This window comes from Nannobrachium achirus, assembly GCF_963921795.1.
Source record: "Nannobrachium achirus genome assembly, chromosome: 3".
Lineage (NCBI taxonomy): Eukaryota > Metazoa > Chordata > Actinopteri > Myctophiformes > Myctophidae > Nannobrachium > Nannobrachium achirus.
Genome location: NC_137812.1, coordinates 43,668,025 through 43,687,944, shown reverse-complemented (window position 1 = coordinate 43,687,944; position 19,920 = coordinate 43,668,025). Strand labels below are relative to the sequence as shown.

The 19,920-nt window shown below is 42.1% G+C and overlaps 3 protein-coding genes across 3 annotated transcripts in view; 1 reads left to right on the top strand and 2 right to left on the bottom strand.

Moving 5' to 3' along the window:
* Positions 1-671: 671 nt before the first annotated feature.
* polr1e (RNA polymerase I subunit E) lies at positions 672-7,306 on the bottom strand. The gene is made up of 12 exons (XM_080721708.1): positions 7,237-7,306; positions 6,087-6,190; positions 5,863-5,939; positions 5,638-5,723; positions 5,396-5,451; positions 4,661-4,805; positions 3,066-3,179; positions 2,859-2,952; positions 2,168-2,298; positions 1,999-2,080; positions 1,668-1,799; positions 672-1,346 (listed from the first exon to the last, which is right to left on the bottom strand). Exons 1-12 carry the CDS (start codon positions 7,298-7,300, stop codon positions 1,181-1,183), a joined length of 1,251 nt encoding a protein of 416 aa, XP_080577834.1. The 5' UTR covers positions 7,301-7,306; the 3' UTR covers positions 672-1,180.
* Positions 7,307-8,284: 978 nt separating this feature from the next.
* On the top strand, positions 8,285-14,917 carry zbtb5 (zinc finger and BTB domain containing 5). Its single transcript, XM_080722231.1, has 4 exons — positions 8,285-8,559; positions 9,566-9,779; positions 11,672-12,505; positions 13,589-14,917. Exons 2-4 carry the CDS (start codon positions 9,570-9,572, stop codon positions 14,795-14,797), a joined length of 2,253 nt encoding a protein of 750 aa, XP_080578357.1. The 5' UTR covers positions 8,285-8,559; positions 9,566-9,569; the 3' UTR covers positions 14,798-14,917.
* A 3,105-nt stretch (positions 14,918-18,022) lies between these two features.
* The window catches only part of grhprb (glyoxylate reductase/hydroxypyruvate reductase b), a 4,064-nt gene continuing 2,166 nt past the window's right edge, over positions 18,023-19,920 (bottom strand). Inside the window, exons 6-9 of the mRNA XM_080722233.1 lie at positions 19,761-19,865; positions 19,036-19,171; positions 18,768-18,898; positions 18,023-18,235 (exon numbers count right to left, since the gene is read on the bottom strand). Of these exons, the coding sequence (XP_080578359.1) occupies positions 18,114-18,235; positions 18,768-18,898; positions 19,036-19,171; positions 19,761-19,865 (494 nt within the window). The 3' untranslated portion in view covers positions 18,023-18,113. The remainder of the gene's footprint in view (positions 18,236-18,767; positions 18,899-19,035; positions 19,172-19,760; positions 19,866-19,920) is intronic.

Below are 19,920 nucleotides of genomic sequence, written 5' to 3'. Positions count from 1 at the left end.
ATGTTTGCTATGATCAATCAGGTGTGCACTCCAATTGACTGAACTGCTAATAGCCAGTTGTGAATATACTTAATGTGATATCAATTGCCTCGTTTTCAAATCATATTGAAATGTGCAATATGTGATGTTTAACCACTCAGTTTTAAACAATCTTCAAATGTTACAATGTACAGATCCATCTAGAAAATTAGAATATTGTGTAAAAGTACATTTTCTTGAAACTTTCATATATTCTAGAATAGATACTGGACATTCAGTGAATTATTCCAAACCTTTTGTTAAAATTAATTTTTTTAAGGCATACAGCTCATGAATATCAAAAGTCCATATTTCAGAATATTACACGAGACCACTCAAAACAAGGATTTATTATAGAGAAATGTCAACCTTCTGAAGTCAGAGTTGCTTGAAGTCCAGTGGGAAGTTTCCAAAGTCAATTCAAATTTTTCAAGATGGATCTGTAGGTTATGCATGTTAAATACATAACTGTAATTTGAATATGAAGCACAATACAAGTGTGTCCATTTACATTTGACACCTGTGCTCAACAGACTTGGGTCTCCAGCTTAACATGTTAACGTTAAAATCTGACGCATATCGTTGCACAACAGAAATGAATGTGGATTCCAGAATACATTTATTTTTTTCACTGTTGAGGCTTAATGGTTTAGTTACAATATTAACGATTGTTTTTTCCTCCTATAAAGTGAGTGAGGGGCCACACATTTGACAATGGAATTTAAACTTATGAAGTATGATAAAACATGAATTTGTACACGTTGGAGACATTTACCATAGGGTCCTTTCTTCACAACACAAGAATTGTTACAAAATGTTTATCTTGGTTTCTATTTCTGGAACAGATGTGGAAGCTGAAAAATCTATTTAATTGCATCTTGTATGTACAGTACACACACACACCACCTTAACTGCTGACTTTCCCAGACTAAAGCACCATTCCCATCAGGCACGATAAAGATAACTACTGTACAACAATATGTCGGCGTTCACATCAATTATGTCTGCGTTATCGTTGTGGTGTGGACTGTGGACACTACCATCCACTCTTGAGTTGAGAACAATTTTTAAAACAATATCTTTATCGTGCCTGGTGGGAATGACACTTAACAATGCACATGCTGCATACTTATCACTGTCAATATATTTTCACTCTCCATCTCTAACGCATTTTCTTGCGTTTCCTCCTGTCAATAAGCGGTTCATATTTGACCAGGGGAAGAACAAGGGACGCATGTTTGTGCTCATCTGTCAGCTCCGTCTCAGCCGTCTTTCCCCGGGCAGGCTTCCTCACGGTCAGTCCCATTAACTTGGCCAGATCCATTATCCTAAAAGAGAAAACATCAGTTACAGTGGCAACGTCTTGTTTTATTACCTTATGACTGTGTGTGACAGGATTTCATAGGAAAATAGAACCAATGCAATGTCAGTCTGTCAAACATTACAGTCCCAAACACGAAAGCAACTGGATGGATTGTCCTGTAATTTGCTGAACCTTCATGTACCCCAGACAATGAAACATACTTCGTTTGATGATGCCATAGTCATTCCTATGCACTACCATTAGGCCAAAATGTACACTCGCACAGATATCTCAAAATCTAACAGTCCGATTGCGGATATAGGACGTAGTCTTTTTTTTTACTCACTTCGCCTCAGTCACCTGCAGGTCACGATGGAGCAATGTGAGGTTCACAGTCATGTGACCCATATGCAGCAGCAGAGCCATACAATAGGCTGCCACTTTCAGTCGCATAGTTGCTGAGATCACGTTATGGACCCTGAGTAACACACATTCCAAAAACATGTTAAAGAGATAAACAGGCAGTGATCTGTTTTACTATGCAAGGAAGTATCATTTCAACAGGCCCAGATTTCAAGCCAAGCCAGACAAACTGGTATTTGATGAAGAACCAATTAAAGATTTGCAACAGTAAAGTTCTAATTCTACACGTGTCACACGTTTACATCCAACCATACCTGCCATGTCTAAATGTTTCCACAGTGAACGTAGTCAACAGTTTGTTCTGGATGATGCGAGGGCAGCCATCCTCCTGTCCGACTGTTAAAAATAAAGAAAGGTTGAAATCTGAGTGACAAAGGTAGTATAGATAAAAATTCCAAACATGTATTTTTCAGAGCTACTCACACTTGCGAGTGATGTGGTGTTCTCGAGTCAATTTGAGCAGCATATTGAGATAATAGGCACAACGTGCACCTCTCTCTCTGGCTTCACCCTCACGAGGCAAAAGCTCCAACTGCCTCGCCACACACAAACTCCTGGGACAAGAACAAACCATTAAGCACTTTCAACTTTATGTCTATATTGTAAGCATGCAAACATGTATGGAATAGTTTTTGCTATTCCTAATGTGAACAACAAAGTAGTATAGGGCTTAGGTGGTTCAAGGGGGATGAAACCTAAACTGATTTTGGAGTTCAGTTCAGGTAAGAAACGTCAGCAGGATGAACACAACAAACTGACCTTATAGTACATGGTGAGGATGTAGCAACACAAGTGGAGGTAATCAAATGAATAATGGGTGTTAGGTCAGATGGGTCAATGTGCATTGACAAAACTGTTGACTACCATCTATGCACACTGGTGCCCAGACAGAACCCACATTTTTAGTCTGCTGTAAAAACTTTAAAACCACCTACAAAACCAGCCTAAGGCATGGTCACATTGAAATAAAAAACACAACAGCAAATGGCCACTGCCCACAATCCTGAAGACATGAGTATTTGAGGCGTTCAATGCCTCAACATACGTTGGATACTGCATTTCCGACATGTGACCGTGCCTTAAGGGTGTCAGTAAACGTTCATGTGTTTCCTACCCTGCCTGTCTCATCTTCTGCAGCTCCTCTGGGCTAGGTGATGCAATCTTGGAAGCTGCCTCTTCCAAAGCACCATATTCAACTGGAGTAAGAACTGTGGACTAGGATAAGGATATAGACACAAAAAGGATGGCTTGAGTTGTCCAATTGTTGACCCACACAAGCTTGCACGTGCACGCGCGCACATACACACACACAAAAAGATACGCTCATCAAACAGGTAGACATTCTCTGGTTTATCTGCATCTCTGTGGCATGGAGGAAGGTACAGACTAGCGACATCTTCCTGGGACTCGGTCTGTGCGACCTCCTGCTGCAGGGCTGAATGTCAAGGAGAAGGAAGAATGCAAAGGGATTAAGGAGGAACATGGAGGATTCATAAAAAATGAGTAAATGGAACAGAGCAGCAGAAGAGTAAATATTACCTTTCAGTCACAGTGTTAATGAATGAGTCTGTAATACTTTACATTTGAAAAGTAACTTAATTCCTCAACAAGGGATGTCAAAAATGGACCTTTATCAAAATCGATTATTCTATAGCAATAATCGATTATTAATTATTATGATTTTTTAATAAAAGAAAAAACGTTTTTCTTTCTTCTGTTTTTCGTTTTTTTTTTTTTACTGGATTTCAATGCACATTTACATATGTACAACATGGCTCTTCAGGTAATTGGTAGCCTAACTACTACTCTTCATCTTTCTTTTTAGTGTGTCAGTGTAATCTCTCAAGAACAGATTCTGTGATGCTTACGATACAGAGAATGCTGTTTTCCCTTTTCTTTGATGATGGCTACCAAGTACCAAACAATCAAGCCTGAATCAATCACACCTGTGTCTGAGACAGGGGGGAGGGGAGTGTGTAGCAGTCAGCTGCTAGCCTGGCGGAGCCAGACGTTATTATCTGTGTTCATTCCTTCCACAGTATAACGTCTGGACTTTTGGCCTATTGGCAGCTTGAAAAGTGGGCGGGTGTACTTGCCTTGACAGACAGACTCCTCTAACCAATCAGCGTAGCAGAACATCTCTCAGCCAGTCGGAAGAACGGCAAACAAACACGTCTTTTCGGCCGATAAACTCCACTAGCGCATCCTCCGTGTTGCTTTTTAATTGTTGTAATTGATTCCAACTCTGAAATAACTGCACTTATTGGTTGTTTTATGGTTAGAGCGTTAACTGTTACACTTTTTGCATCGCGAGGGCAGCCATTGTTGTTTTGAAAATGCTGCAGCCTGCAGCATGCATCTACGTCACCGTCTACACATGGACCAATCAGGGAAATCTTTTCACTTGTTGTCAGGAAGACTACGTTTGTTGTGCGGAAGCATAGTGCGGAAGCAGTCACTGATTGGCCCAAATCACAGAATAATCGGTATACTCGCTGCCAATCAACGGAAGTCCAGACGTTATACTGTGGAAGGAATGAACACAGATAATAACGTCTGGCTCCGCCAGGCTAGTCAGCTGCCACTCTGCTCTGCTCCTTCACTCTACAGTCTACACAGTTTACAGTTGGTGCTGGTGTGAATAATAAATCAATGGCCATTTACTATTATCATTAATACTATTATTAGCCTATATTTTGGTTGAAACTAACTAACTAAGCCAAAAAATAGTATTAAAAAAAAAAGAAAAACTAAAAAAAATATATATATTAATATTTTTTCGATTTTCGATTATGAAATATTAAAATCGATTATTGATTAATCGATCGATTATTCGAAAATCGATTATTCGGTGACATCCCTATGAGCAACCGTTTCAGAAGAGCTACTGTAATGTGAATATTATGACCATATTACCTTCCAAGCCCTTCTGGTCAATGACACTGCTGGCAGCCTTGGCCACTGACTGCTGCAGGGTGTCACTGCCCACCTGATTCATTCTGCGGGAGCTCAGTGCTCGTTTCTGCTTGCTGGTGCCAAAGGCCTCGATCAGAGAGTCCACCTGAGGAAGAAGAGCACACAGCAGATTCATAGATGACAAGGAACTATTAGGGCTGTCACAATTATACAATTATTTGACATAATCGCAATTATCTGGTGATAATCGTCATAATCGTTTACATGTTGAAAAAATGTTATATACTGTATTGTTCAAACATTTAAAACATAGTGGAAATAGCCATAGTGGAAATAGCAGATCTACAAGCTCACAACGCGTCGCATCGCGACGCGTTGTGAGCTTGTAGATCGGCTATTTCCACTATCAATGTTCTTTTTTAAGTATAAAGTTCTCAAATATGTCAGTAATTTCTTTGTATATTTAGGTTATGTGTCTTATCTACCATGTGCAGATTCAAAGCCTATACATGCCAAACAGAAATGTAATTGTCAACGACAAAAACACAATTAAATCGTTAATCGCAATTATTTGAGTGATTAATCGTTGTGTAAAATGTCCTAATCGTGACGTCCTTAGGAACTACACATTCGCCACTTATTACACTATTCCTAACTCACGTAACGCCTGAGTAGGTAGGTGCTGAATAGGCCAAAATGAATATCTATCATGGGAAAATAAAAAAATCAATGCACCTTCTCTCTGAAGCTCTGACTGTTTGTCTGAGACGTGTCAGTCTCTGTTGTCTCCCCTGGAACGAAACCCAACAATGAATTGAACAATAACACAACCTAAAGAAATTGTAATGCAACATAGCCATTATCTGATTGAACAAAGAGTTATTAGCTGTACAAATAATGCATGGACATTTTGAATGCAGCCTTGTTGTGTGCTGTCATGGACTGTGGTGTGGGCAATCTCTGTTGGTGGTATTTACCTGGTATTACAGGTTGCATATTGAAGAGCTGAGCAGTGTGCACCTCCATATGCATGGTCTCTTTGTTTAGCACCCCTACGTAATACCTGTGAAAATGTGTTTAATACAAACCTTAACAACCACACAGCAGAATTGAGAATGAATGTTGTGATCCAAGAGGTTATGTTAAACAAGTTGGTTTGTTTCAAAAGAAAATACTCTATTAATTAAACAAAATGCACTTACTTGCAAAGATTGTTGCATTTCAAGGAACCGGCTCCAAAGTTATTTCCAACATATGATAGTCTGTCTGATTCGGCAACCTAGAGTGTATAAGATATGTATAAACAGAAATACAGGAATAGTAATACATAAATGAGTAAAACCTCTCATACATTAATAAGAATAACATTGAATAAAGGCAATGCTGCTGAGCTTCAAGACGGACATGAATTTTGTGCATTTCTCACCAGCATGCGTCTGCTCTTTTTCCTGGGGTTTTGATCATCGGTGTTCTTATAATAGGTGAAATCCAGGTGGTCTGCATTTTCCAGGTTTCCGTTGGAAAACTGAACTTTTAATTTAAAAGAACAAGTTGTCATTAATACCGAACAGAGCCCTTGTAGAATGGCTGATATTCCATACATACGTAATTATACCGTATATGGGACACATGTTGGGGTGCGTTTGTTGCTAGCTGGAGAATTTTAATGTAAAGATTTACATGTGGGCTACTTTGTGCTGCTGTGAATGCGGCAATGTCCACGTGAATATCGTGGAACAGTGGATAATTTACTGCTATAAAGGTTTTCTGTCAGAACTTTCCAATTGATTCCAGGAATGTCATGACTGGGGACCCTGTAGACTAGAGGCTTCAGTAACCTAACAATGCAGCGCTACTAGTTAGAATACCACCAAGATGAACCCTTCCATGAAAATGCATGTGTGTTATGTGGCTGCGGAATACATGTATGATAATCACATCAGCAATGTATGGGAGTATCAACCATTTCTACATGATATACTTAAATCATAAAACAATTGACAAAATAGTTATCCTCATTAGTTTTGAGAATAGAAACTTGCATTTTCCAGTAATAAATATATTACCACATTATGATCTATTGTAACTTTTAAAGGTTAAATCACTATATTCTGTCTGATAGTTATCATTGATATAAAGAACATAAAATACATTTTCAGGTGCATTGCACATTTGTCATAATTTCTAATTGTTTATCCTATGTCCTATGTGAGTTCTATATCCTGATAGGATAAAATTGGTATCTCAACCTGAAAATGTGTTTTCTGTTTACCAAAGAGAGAAAGAGACTCATGTTACTGAACAAACTCATTGCTAGACTCTAGTCTTGCTAGACTCACTTACCCTACCTTTAATTTGTTGAGTAACAATTCCAAGCATTTAAGCATAACATAATAAGACAGCAAACTACAGGGACAGGGTAGTCTGTCTACTAACCTCGCCTACCCACGTGTGCATTACTGCAACTCTACAGAAGAAACATCCTATGAACGAACCGACTTCCATTTATCATGATATGATATCAAATACACGTACTTGTGATTGACTCTCAGAATTGACAAATGTGTAATATTTACCTATAACCGCTTTGTCTGTTTCTTTATCCACATCACAACACACCATTGTACAAGTAGCAGCCATGACTGCTTTCAAGTTTCAAGAGTGGCTCTGGTCGGTGTTGCGCCAACATCTGTGACCCATCCGTAGAAATGGGGAATCGTTTCTGGAGCCTCTGTCGTCACATAATTCAATAGGTCACAGCTGTTGGTGTGACGTCTTTGGTCCAACTCGGCTCGGGACTGGCTGCAGCAGTGACACCGCGAGGTGAGGAGTGGTATTACAATTTTTCACCTCAGCGGGGGTCATGGACAAAGGCTACAGCGCCACCTTGTGAGTCTGGTTGTAAAAACAGTCTGGGTGAGCAAACCTTTGGGGGGAAAATACAACAGAGAAAGCAGTGTAAACTGTAAACTGTAAAACTACCGTGGCTAATAGATGGACATTGAACAGACAGTGGTGTAAAGTACTGCACTTACAATTTTGAGGTATTTGTACTTTACTGGAGTATTTCCAATTTCCAATACTTTTACTTCTACTACTACTACTCCAGTCTCCACTATGTCGGATCCAAGTATTGTACTTTTACTCCACTACAGTTATTTGACAACTTTAGTTACTAGTTACTTTGTTAATTGATTATTTTTTACAAAATATAGACTAACCCTACATTTCGATAATTTGAAAATAGCCGATCTATAAAGCTCACAAATGATGCTTCGCAACGCATTGTGAGCTTGTAGATCTGCTATTTTCAAAAGATTGTCATAAATTTGAAAACGTGAAATCACTGAAACGGGACAGCACATGCTGTATAATGCGTAGGCTACTTTTACTTTTGGTACCAATACCTTATTATAAATGTTGATGCCAACACTTTCATACTTTTACTCAAGTACATTTTGAATTGCAGTGATACTTTTACTTTACTTTAAATCGTCATTTGAGTACTTTTTCCCACCAGAGGTGAAAGCTCCAGCTTTCCTCCACGCTGTCTCCGCCCCCGGTGTGTTTCCAGCAGAGCCACCAGGACATCACAGTGCTGCATCATGAACCAGTGGTTCCTTGCATCGCGGCGGACGGACTCCCTTATCGGACACGATGATCATCACCCTGGTCGGGTTTGATCGGGTTACTGTTGAGATGGACATCTTTGACGTTAATCCGCGTGGCCGCGTTTGACTGTTATGAAGTCATAACTTAGATAACGTTTACTTTACACGATAGCTTGCTGGCTACCAATTAGTTAGCTTTGTTAGCCTGGGTGGCCGGGGGGACAGAACACTGGACAGCACAGCACAGGGCCTGCACTGCTCCAACAAGACCTGGTTTGGACATTCGAGGTAATCACGTTATAATTACTGCCACTTTCATTTTACATGAGGTAAATAGCATATTATTTATGTGCTGTCTTTGCCAAGTAATACCGCTGCATGTCATTGTCAATTGACATGTATGTTAGCTAACGTTGTTGTTGCATTGCAGCCAGGTCACTTCAGTGGGTCGTCATCCATAAAATTGCATGCATCATTTTGTGTTTTGTTGTTGTTTTGAACAAAGACGTTCTACACTGGCTAGATAGGTTATGCCTTCTTAGGTTACTACTTAGTAGTTATGGCTCCACGTTAACTAATCATAATACCATCATCATTGTCACCATAATTCATGATCCATGACTGTAAAGCCCGGTGTGGAGTGAGGACTGGACCAACTGGTTGCAAGTTGCTAGTCCCAAATCGCAACCAGTTGGTCTGGACTGACCAGTTGCAGATCAGTGCCATTTGGGGATAATGGTTGCAAAGAGTTGCAAGTAGAATAGTTGCAGTTGCAAGGAGTTGCATTGGTTTGGGCTGGCTTTTTTGTTCATCTAATCTAAACAACTTTAGATTCTATTAACTCTAAAATGTTGATGCAACAAAGACATGTCAATCACTTTGAATTAGGGCTGTCACGATATGACATTTTACATGACGATTAATTGTCACTCAAATAATTGGCGATTAACGATTTAATTGTGTTTTTGTCGTTGATAATTACATTTCTGTTTGGCTTTTAGGCTTTGAAGTTGCATATCGTAGATATGACACATAACCTAATATACACAAATACATTACTGACATATTTGACAACTTACTACTTAAAACATTTTCAACATTCACGATTATGACGATTATGACAAAATAATTGCGATAATGTCAAATAATCACGATTAGACGATTATGTAATAATTTGTGACAGCCCTACTTGGAATAGAATTATCCCACTTCTTCATTTTGAATTCCTCACACAACATTTTGTTTTGTTTGCTGAACCGCTCCATTTGTCCCTTCTCTCTGCCCCTCTCTTTAGGACCATGGACTTCCCAGGGCACTTTGAGCAGCTCTTTCAGCAGTTGAACTACCAGCGTGTCCACGGTCAGCTGTGTGACTGTGTCATTGTGGTGGGCAGCCGCCACTTCAAAGCTCACCGTTCGGTGCTGGCGGCCTGCAGCACCCACTTCAGAGCCCTCTTCACTGTTGCCGAGGGAGACTCTAGCATGAACATGATTCAACTGGACAGCGAGGTGAGGATCAAAAGCGTATATTGTTTTGGCCGGTATATCTGCCACTATTAGGCAACATCAGTATAATGCAGCCGATGTGTTCTGATTTTAACCACTTTAAACCTGCCGCCCCTGTTTGGGCCATTGGAGATTTTTTGATTTGCTTTACCTAAAATTGTGAAAAGGGACACAGTAAGATGACAGTATTGTTGTTAATATAAGTGATTGCAGTATTCAAAGCGACTAATTGTTGGTGTACAGCAGGGGTCCTCAAATACAAATCTTGAAGGTCCACAAATATTTTTTTGAAACAGGCCCAGGTCCGGGGAAAAAATAAAACAATTAATATATATATATATATATATATATATATATATATATATATATATATATATATATATATATAAAATATATTTATATTCGCTTATTTTTATTGTCGGTCAATCTTAAATAGTAGGCTAAGATACAAAAAAGTACCAACCAGGGGTTGACACCATGGTCTCAGAGGCACTTGTCCGTCTGGAAAGTACAGGTCATGTTCTACTTGCCCTCAGGTCATGACCACTTGCCCTCATTATTGTTCATCTTACATAATTAGGGATCCCTTTCTTATTTATTTTTTTTTTTACAATGGCTGATGTGTTGTTTTTTTTTTTTTAGTAGTAGTTTGTTGATACAGTAATAACCTCGCCCACCAGGCTTCATGCAGTAATGGTCTTTTCCCGTTTCTTTCTTTATTAAAAGGGTCCTTAAATTATGACTTCACTGTCATCTGGGCTGGGGACTCCTCCAAAATCATTTGGGGGCATTACTTGATTGAAGAGAAACAACCCATTAAAGCAGGGAGAACAGAATGTTCAATGGAGCAGAGATATTTTGCGCTAGTGCTCTGGTTTCTTTTAACAAACTGGGATAATCTTCGAATAATTTATGCTTGTGTCGCAACGTGAATATCGATATGAAAACAAGGTGTCACGCGTCAGAGACAGGGGAGCACAGCACACACTGAACGCGGACGGCTGCGCAGCGTCGCATCGTGGTATCGATGCACGTTAAGTGCCGCACGGTAACCCCAACTGGATGCGGCGCGCTGCCAGCCTGCCACACAGCACATCCATTTCCCCCGGTGGGGAGAACCATGGGAGAACAACATCCATGCAGAAAGAGAGGCAGCCGTCACGGGCCGTCGGGCCGTGGCACGTCGCGACAAACTCTGGAGATAAGATTACAATCCTGCAAACGTATTCACGTTGATGATGTTTAGCGTGAATGAAACCCCACTGATTTATAACTAGTTGCATTGTTGGTGGCTGCTGCTGTTGCTGCTGCTCCGAAAACATCCGCGGTCTGTAGCAACAGCCTATCAGCGCATCGTTGTCAAAGACATGACAGCCCATAATACTTTGTTGCCAGGCATCAGCCAATCACCGCGTCGTTGTCTCTCTCTCTCTCTCTCTCTCTCTCTCTCTCTCTCTCTCTCTCTCTCTCACACACACTCAGCGCATGCAATGAAAGTGAATGAATACGAGAAGTGGAAACAAAAACGTGGAGATGTTTTTCCACTTTTTCTTTTTTTCTTTTTTACTATAATTCGTCCTGGGTCCGGTCGGCGGTGCCTCGCGGTCCGGACATGGACCGCGGTCCGCCTATTGAGGACCCCTGGTGTACAGTATGTGTATGCCTAGGGCCAGTGTGTTGTTTGGTTAAATCCTACTTTATTGTATGTCAATTTAGCGAAACAACCCATCGCAGTGCAACAATGTTGTGAGTTTGTAGATCTGCTATTCTTTACATTTACAGAATGTTCACCTATTTTCGCAGAATATTCTTCCATTTTTGCTAAACGTTCACCTATTATGGTTAAAATGATGCACTGCAGTTTGCATATCACATTTACATTTGTGGTCTTCCAGGTGGTGACGGCAGAGGCTTTTGCTGCCCTGGTGGACATGATGTATACCTCAACCTTAATGCTAGGGGAGAGCAACGTAATGGACGTACTCCTCGCAGCATCCCATCTGCATCTTAACAACGTCGTGAAGGCCTGCAAACACTACCTTACCAACCGCACCCTGCCCGTGTCACAGTCCACCGACAGACCCGCCCTCCACCACACCCAACAGGACCAACAGAGACACAGGCAGCAGCAGCAACAGGCAGCGGAGTTGGCGGCGAACGCGAACCTAGCCGCTAATGCGAACCTGGCAGCGAACAGTGCCACGTCCAGGCTGCAGCGCTCCTTCCTGCTGCAGCAGCTGGGGCTGAGCCTGGTGAACTCCGCTCTGGGGGGTCTCGAGGAGGATGGCGTGGGCAACGGGGCGGTCGAACAGAGAGCTTCGTTCCCCATCCGGCGCTTCCACAAGCGCAAGCCCTCCCTCGCCATGGGTCTGTCGGAGGATAGACCCCGGCAGAGGCCTCGCCCCTCTGCCCCTCCAGGGGTGTTGGTGGGAGAGGGAGGGGGTAACAGAGAAAGGGAGGAAGTAGCGCTGCTTTCCCCAGACTCTCACAGAATGGGGGATGAATCCAAACTGGACACGGCTGCCATCGCTGGACTAGTGGGGGTGTCCCAGGACGACGCTCAGATGCCCAGCCAATCAGACAGTGGACACTGTGGAGGGGGGGAGTCGGGGATGATGCAGGGGGGAGGAGTGGGCAAGGAGGAGTACATGGAGGAAGGGGATCACCAAGACAACGGAGGGGGTGGGAAGATGAAGTCGGGGACAGAGGAGGAGTTACAGGAACAGAAGGTGAGAAGCCTGATTCAGGGAGGGATTCAGGGAGTAAAATGTGCTAAATGATCGAAAATATAAAGTCATCTAATGCAGGGGTCTTCGACAGGGGGTCCGGGACCCCTAGGGGGTCCTCAGAGTTACGACAGGGGGTCCTTCAAATCTTTGTGTGATAGAAACTTTTTTTCTCCTTTTTTATATTAACGGGGAGCCACTTAATATTAAAACCGGATTAAACCGTACTTCATCTGTACTCAAATTAGCCGACCGGAATTTTCCGTACTAGGTCATTAAAAACGAAATAAATGATAATGATATAAAATAAAATAAACAATCGGCAGCTCTTCTCCGTCTCTTCTTCGACTGATCTAAAAGGATCATTCTCTCAACCCTTTGAACCGGAAGTGCTTCTGGTAGCTTTTCGTTCTCTATAGTCAAAATCCTTTCATTGTAGGAGGCATAGCATCTGTCCGTGATGTTTTTGATCAGATAAAAGTTGACATGGGCGCTTCATACGGAGTGGATTACATTCGCTTATCTCGATGTGCACGGATCGTGCACGCGAAGCGCATGGGGGGGAAGATGACTCGGCCAAAATCCCCACTATGCCAATGCGGATCGAGACACATTCGCTGGTGGTGAGTAAACAATGGGAGATCGAAAGAAAAAAAGAACGGTGCCATCCAAGAACGACGGGGGGTGCGCTGATGCTCATAATCATAATATTATGTCTCAGATCATAATACAATAATAGAAATTTCCGGCTAGTCCACAAAATAGCCGATCTAAGCTCAAGCTCGTTGTGAGCTTGTAGATCGGCTATTTTCGGCAAAGAGGTTTGGTGTAGAGGGGAAAAAAGAGCACACAAAGTATTGACGGTTCAAGTGGTTACATATCTGATAACACAAATTGACATGAATCCAAAATACACTGATGATTGTGTTGTCAAACGATGAAACTATATGGAATCTGGGGGTCCCTGCTTCATCTCTCTCTCAGCTAAGGGGTCCTCCTTGGCCTGAAAACGTTGACGACCCCTGATCTAATGCATACAATCAAATCCCGTCTTTGTCAAGTTTCTAAAATGCGCATTGCTTTTAGGTGGTGGTGAAACGGGAGCCGCTGAGCTCCCCGGAGCCTGTTGATGAGACCAGCGATGTGACGTCCCAGGCGGAGGGCAGCGACCACGCGGAGGCCGGCGTCCAGGAAGAGGAGGAGAAGGTGGAGTTGAGCCCAGAGAGTAGCGACCGCAGCTTTACTTCTGACCCCCAATCCAACTCTGATGCCCTGCTCCAGCCTGGCTCCCAGCTCCTGCTGAAAGCAAGCCAGGGGGTCAGCTCCCGGGCTGGAGGGGGTGGAGGTGGCGGTGTGGGTGGAGGAGGATTCGGATGCAGCAACGGACTAAGTGGCAAGTCTGGGTTTAACATTTCTAGCTTCCTTAGTGCCAAGGGGTTCGGAGGTGGTGGTGGGGCCGGGGACGATGACCTCCCTAACACGACGACCAGCGACACTATGGCACATCACTTCCTGCTTGAACAGGAAACGTCCGGGACATCGGCCTCTGGCTCTCTGCTGCGCCACGGTTCGCTCGGCAGTGAGAGTCACGGTGGCTTTGGAGACAGCCTGCAGCCCGAATCACTCTTCTTACGGCCGTTACATGACGGACTAGGAAGCCCAGGAGGCAGAGTTGGAGCAGGAGGTGGGGGAGGGGTGGACCCCTTTGGTCTGGACTTTGAACACTCCGGCCTGGGGCTGCATTCCCTGGCGCGAGCCTCACGAGGGGGCGCAGGAGCTTCTGCTCCCTCTCTGGGGTACCCGGGCTATCGACGCATCGCTCCAAAAATGTCCGCTGGCATCGGAGGAGGCAGAGGCGCCGTTCTCCAGGACGCTGCGTCGTCGTCATCATCAAACCTCGGCGGCCCGTTGCTTCTCAACGAGAACGGAGGTTATGAGATGAACGCCGGCAGGCCCACCTCCCTCCCACCTCACCTGACGAGAGCCTCGGCAGACGTGCTGTCCAAGTGCAAGAAGGCTCTGTTGGAGCACAACGTCCTGGTGGTCGAGGGAGCCCGTAAATATGCCTGTAAAATCTGCTGCAAAACGTTCCTCACCCTCACAGACTGCAAGAAGCACATCCGCGTCCACACGGGAGAGAAGCCTTACGCCTGCCTGAAGTGTGGCAAGCGCTTCAGCCAGTCCTCCCATCTGTACAAGCACTCCAAGACCACCTGCTTGCGCTGGCAGAACAGCAACATGCCCAACACCCTGCTATACGAGAGGGACCATGTCAGTGGACAATCAACTCACTGAACCCTTATATCAGGGGTCTTCAACAGGGGGTCTGGGATCCCTAGGGGGTCCTCAGAGTTACTACAGGGGGTCCTCCAAATCTTTGAGTGATATAAACTTTTTTCTCCTTTTTTATTTGAACCCTAGCGTCCATATTCTGAGAACATTAGCCAAAAATAGCAGATCTGTTGCGAGGCGTTGTGAGCTTGTAGATCGGCTATTTTTGGCAAAGAGCTTTGGTGTAGAGGGGAAAAAGAGCAGACTAAGTACAGAGTGAAAGGTCAAGTTTATTAAGTATTGACGGTTCAAGTGGTTAAATATCTGAAAACACAAATTGACATGAATCCAAAATACACTGACGGTTGTGCTGTCAAACAATGAAACTATATGGAATCTATGAAAAGGTTGTGGTGGTCCCTGCTTCATCTCTCTCTCTCTCAACTAAGGGGTCCTTGGCCTGAAAACATTGAAGACCCCTGCCTTATATGATATGGAATGGAGTTAGTCAGGCTAATTGTCACAGTCACAAGGGTGCCTAGACTGCTTATCGCCTAGTTGATGCTTACCACTAATAAGGTATACAGCCTCTTGAAGTATCATTGCCAATAATCTAAGCTTATTTCTGATTCCCCCCCAAAAAGTTTTTGTTTGGTTAATGTATTTTTGAAGCTTACTTGTGAATGTCCTGGTAGTTTATTGTGCTCTACATATCTCCAAAACATGATTTTTTTGGAGATTCTGGGATGTCACAGGCAGAACGCCAATCAGAGCCTAAGTAAAGACATGCATTGCTCCTTGAGGAAGTACTGTATGCAGAGACGCTATAGTCAGTGATACAAAATGAGTGTTCCCTCTAGTGACTGGCTTGTTATGTTTTTGTTACCATGCATTTGGTTTCTGATCAGATGTTCCCTCTGGATTCTACCCAAATTCTGGAGGATCAAACGTATATACTCCTAGATCATGGAATAAATTAGGGCAAAGCTAGAGGTACTTTAAAGCTCCTTTTGAGGGGGAGAGAAATACTTGACATGTACATTTGTGAACAGAGATGGTTTAAAAAGTGTTTAATCCACACCTGGGATACACAAGGAAAGTAGTAGGTCTATTTGTCTCCTTTGTATTAAGGGAAGGAGAAGGGGCAGTTGTATCACTTCCGCTGTGTTGGCTAATAACGGAAGACACTGTGGAAAATAAAAGTACATTTTAAGTAGGAGGTTGATGACTTCTTACTCAAGTTAATTAATTTTAAATCTATTTGAGATGTATGACATCTGAAGTTGCCTTTGAGTCTGAGCACCTTTTGGAAGTAACATGTACGGTCACTTTGGGCCAAGAAGATAAGTGAGGAACTAGCATGGCTGACAGTTGGCTACCTTCACCTTTGAAGCGGTGTCTTGGAGATCTTGCTTGAAAACGTTCTGCGAATAAAACTGTGCCATATAAAGGCGTTTGTTAGGAAAAGGTCTAGCTGATTGTTGTGTATTCAGTGTTTCTGTGTTTAAAAAATAGGTTTTTACATTGTGTGTGAGAGAGGACAATGAAAAGGCCTACAGTATATTCTGAGGCTGTATTGGTTCAAATTAAGAGAATTTGGGGTACAGCAGTTGTGGCAGGCTGCTTAAGAAATGTAAATAGTACTGCACATGTTGATGGCTTTAGCGTTTTTCTCTGAGTAGAAAAAATAACTCCGCAAGACCCATACCTAAATGTTGTATGTTTAAGGTACTTAGTGCTTTATAAATGTCAGTCATACTAATGGTGTTTCATTCATGACAAAAGCACTTGACCATATTGTGTTCCAATGGTCCAATTCTACCAACCCTTTTTCATTTTCAGTTATATAATACATTTGTGCATAAGCGTTTGATAGGTTCGGTTTCTCAATCTGACAATACATTCCCACTGGTTTTGTAAATTGTGGTATCTCATGGAATTAAGTGACACATTTTCAGTTTTATGGTTATTTTTTGTGTATGTGTTTTATCTGTCTGTCTGTCTGTCTGTTTGTTTTTTCTTCTTCTGGCTAGTACTGTCCTCTGAAGTGTTGGATTACCAGGAGGACCAGGGTTAATGTATTGTGTAGCAAAGGATTTGGGACCACACTATTTCGTTTTTCGGATCTTGTGAATCCACCACTACAGTAAAAAGTCACAGATTATCCATCAAGCAAGGTTTGGAAACCCTGGCTCAGCCTGATTGAGAATAAGAGTACCTTCATTACTGTAGGTACCGGTAAAACCTTTCTATATGGATTAAGTAAGAAATCCCACTACTGTTCTTTTATATGGTATTGTGCAGAATTTATTTCTTGATGTAGTGTGCCACTTGCACTGTCACCGACTCAAAATCGCATTATTGCTTACATTCCTAGTTGGCACCTTGTTGTAGTCTTTACACTGTTTGTCTGTTAGTCTGTCTGTGTTAGGAAACGACAGTTTCCTTTGAGACATAATTACCTTTGCCACATTACCTTGTACCTTGTGTGGTTGCTGTAAAACAAGCTGGCCAACTGTTTCCTTTGTTCCACTTGTAATTGTTCAGTATACAGTACCAGTAATATTTAAGTCACACAGGAATATCAATTTCTAGCTTGAATGGTATTTTAAGAACTCCTGATGGTTGAAACTGACATCTTTGTTCTGTGTCTGTGAACTCTTCCTGATTTCCCTCCAATGTGAGGGAAGTAGGAATAGTAGGAAATACTGAAATACTGTTGCACAAAATATGTGCTAAGGAAATTCTGCTAAGGATCATATCAGAACCACCCATGTTTCACACCGTGGCCTGTAAAGAGTTTCCTGGGTGCTATCTTATACAGCTGTTAATGTGAGCAGTTTTTATGTGAATCTGTGAAAAGTGCACTGTCTGACATGTTAACATATTACTGCTTTACATATAAGCCTATTAACTAACATAAGGCCTAAATATAAATTGATGAGAAATGTCACTGCCTTACGCCCATTAGCTTAAAAAGCTGGGCTTTTTACTGATATGCCAAAATTGAAGAATTTTAGGTTCTTGACGGTAACCTAACTGTAGTTCTAAGAAGATTCAGTGTTTTTCTTTTCTGATGAAGGTTGTACAGTATTTCAGTTGTACAGACTGAATAAAACAATAATTGAAGTTTGTTTTGTCTTTTTTCTTCCTAAAATGTCTCAAGCATGCACAGTTGCAAGTCCACTGTACGTGACATGTTAATACAAAGTTTTCTGAAATGCTAGGTCAAAGGGAAACACAGCTAAATTAGAATGGTTTCTATTCATTTATTTAAAGGAAACGTATAAAGAAGATGGAGGGATATTGGTCGGGTACTTGGAAGGACATTGATTTCCCCCTACAGTTGGAGTCCTTTGATCATTGGCTCTCTTCTCAGGCCAAGCAGCAAGTTATTAGCTGCCAGAGCGGACATGGCATTGCGGGTGGTATAGGATGCACTAGCAATATGGGGCAGGATCACTGCAGAAAGAAACGGAAGAGAGAGGGTAGGAGGGTGGTGAACCAAATGCATTCCACAAAGAAATCCAAAGAAGATTACGTAACAACAACCCAACTACTGCTGCTGTCACTTATGTACGGTATATTTGTTATTCTGCTGCTGCTTTTCAACTGTCTAATTTTACAGATATTTTCCTTAAACAATGCACCTTATGTACACAGTATCTGTTATTACATCTGCTGCTATTTAACTGCCTAATCCCATATATATTTAACCATGCACCCTTAATATTTCACACTGACCATATATCTAACAAAGACTTTCACCCACTTTTTTACACCTGTAAACCTGTAGGTGTGATGTGACAATTGAGTCGAGTTCATATTAACCACTTGAGCCTTATTTTAAAAACTTTTTGTTTTTGTTCCAGAACAAAAAAAAACAAAACGCAGATTGTAGATTGGCTAATAGTGGGTTAAAACAGTTAAAGTTGTCAAAGATCTGACTTAATTTCCCTGCAGCTTTTGGGGAATTCATGGTTGGCATACTCACCACAGTTTTTGAGGGTGAAGAGGGGGTGGCTGGTTGGCAGGGGCTCAGGAACAGTGACATCTAATCCAGCTCCTGCAATCTGTCCAGTGGACAGAGCTTCATAGAGGTCTTCCTGGTTCACAACACCTCCTCTGGTAGACAACAAGGCAAATGGAACATATCGGTAATTACAGTATGTACATTTAAAATGCAAGATGGCTTTAGTTTTGCATCATGGTTACATTTATTTATTTTATAATTAATTCATGTGTGCATGCTGTGTGTGCACCTGCTGGTGTTGATGAAGATGGACGTGTTCTTCATCTTAGAGAAGAGGTCTTTGTTGCAGATCTCTTTGGTCTCTGGTGTGAGAGCACAGCACACAGCCAGGAAGTCTGACTGCTTGGCCAGTTCATCCATAGAGACTAGAACAAGTAAGAGACTCACTGTAGAGGATCATATTATCTCATTTACAAATTAATATTCAGTTGAAATGACGCAACAAATTGACCCTATAACCCAGAATCCAAAGACTTAAGCGTAAGCCCTATAAGCCCCAAAACAGCCGATCTACAAGCTCACAACCCATCACACAGTGATGTGTTTTATAATAAAAAATATTGAACGCTTTTGAGAATTTGCCAAACTTCAGGGACACCCGGGTCATTAATATGGTTAATATAGACTTGGTACTCTGTACAGTATGAAGAGAGATAGGTCGACATAACATTTTCCAGGTAAAGGATTTACTTCGAGTCTATTTGTGACGACGTTTCAAATCTCACAGGTCTTCATCAGTTCAGTATAATACTGTAATACTATGCAATAACCCAGTACCTTTGCATACACATAAATCATGATTTATTAAGTTATCAACTCGAAAGGAACAGGGGTTGCCTGTTCGCATTGGAATTATTTCAAATAATGATTTTTTTATTGTTGAATTTGTACAGTAAGTGTCTCTATCTGCAATCTGCAGCAAACTGACCAGCTAGTGACCAGTGACTTCCTTACCATATTCTGCATTAATAACACTAGCCAGTTCAGGTCTGGGGGCCACATCTGTATAAATGAACTTCTTGACCTTGAAGGGGGCCAGACGCTCAGCAATGGCCACACCTTAAAGCACAAGCACATAAGATATGAGAATGATCAATCTGACAAAACTGATTGG

Excerpts from the sequence above, each read along its gene's own strand:
- polr1e (XM_080721708.1), bottom strand. The coding sequence starts at position 7,300 with ATGGCTGCTACTTGTACAATGGTGTGTTGTGATGTGGATAAAGAAACA. Across the intron at positions 5,940-6,086 it reads AAAAGAGCAGACGCATGCTG|GTTGCCGAATCAGACAGACT; the intron begins GTGAGAAATGCA and ends TATACACTCTAG. Across the intron at positions 2,299-2,858 it reads CAGAAGATGAGACAGGCAGG|GAGTTTGTGTGTGGCGAGGC; the intron begins GTAGGAAACACA and ends TTCTTGTCCCAG.
- zbtb5 (XM_080722231.1), top strand. The coding sequence starts at position 9,570 with ATGGACTTCCCAGGGCACTTTGAGCAGCTCTTTCAGCAGTTGAACTAC. Across the intron at positions 9,780-11,671 it reads TGATTCAACTGGACAGCGAG|GTGGTGACGGCAGAGGCTTT; the intron begins GTGAGGATCAAA and ends GTGGTCTTCCAG. Across the intron at positions 12,506-13,588 it reads AGGAGTTACAGGAACAGAAG|GTGGTGGTGAAACGGGAGCC; the intron begins GTGAGAAGCCTG and ends CATTGCTTTTAG.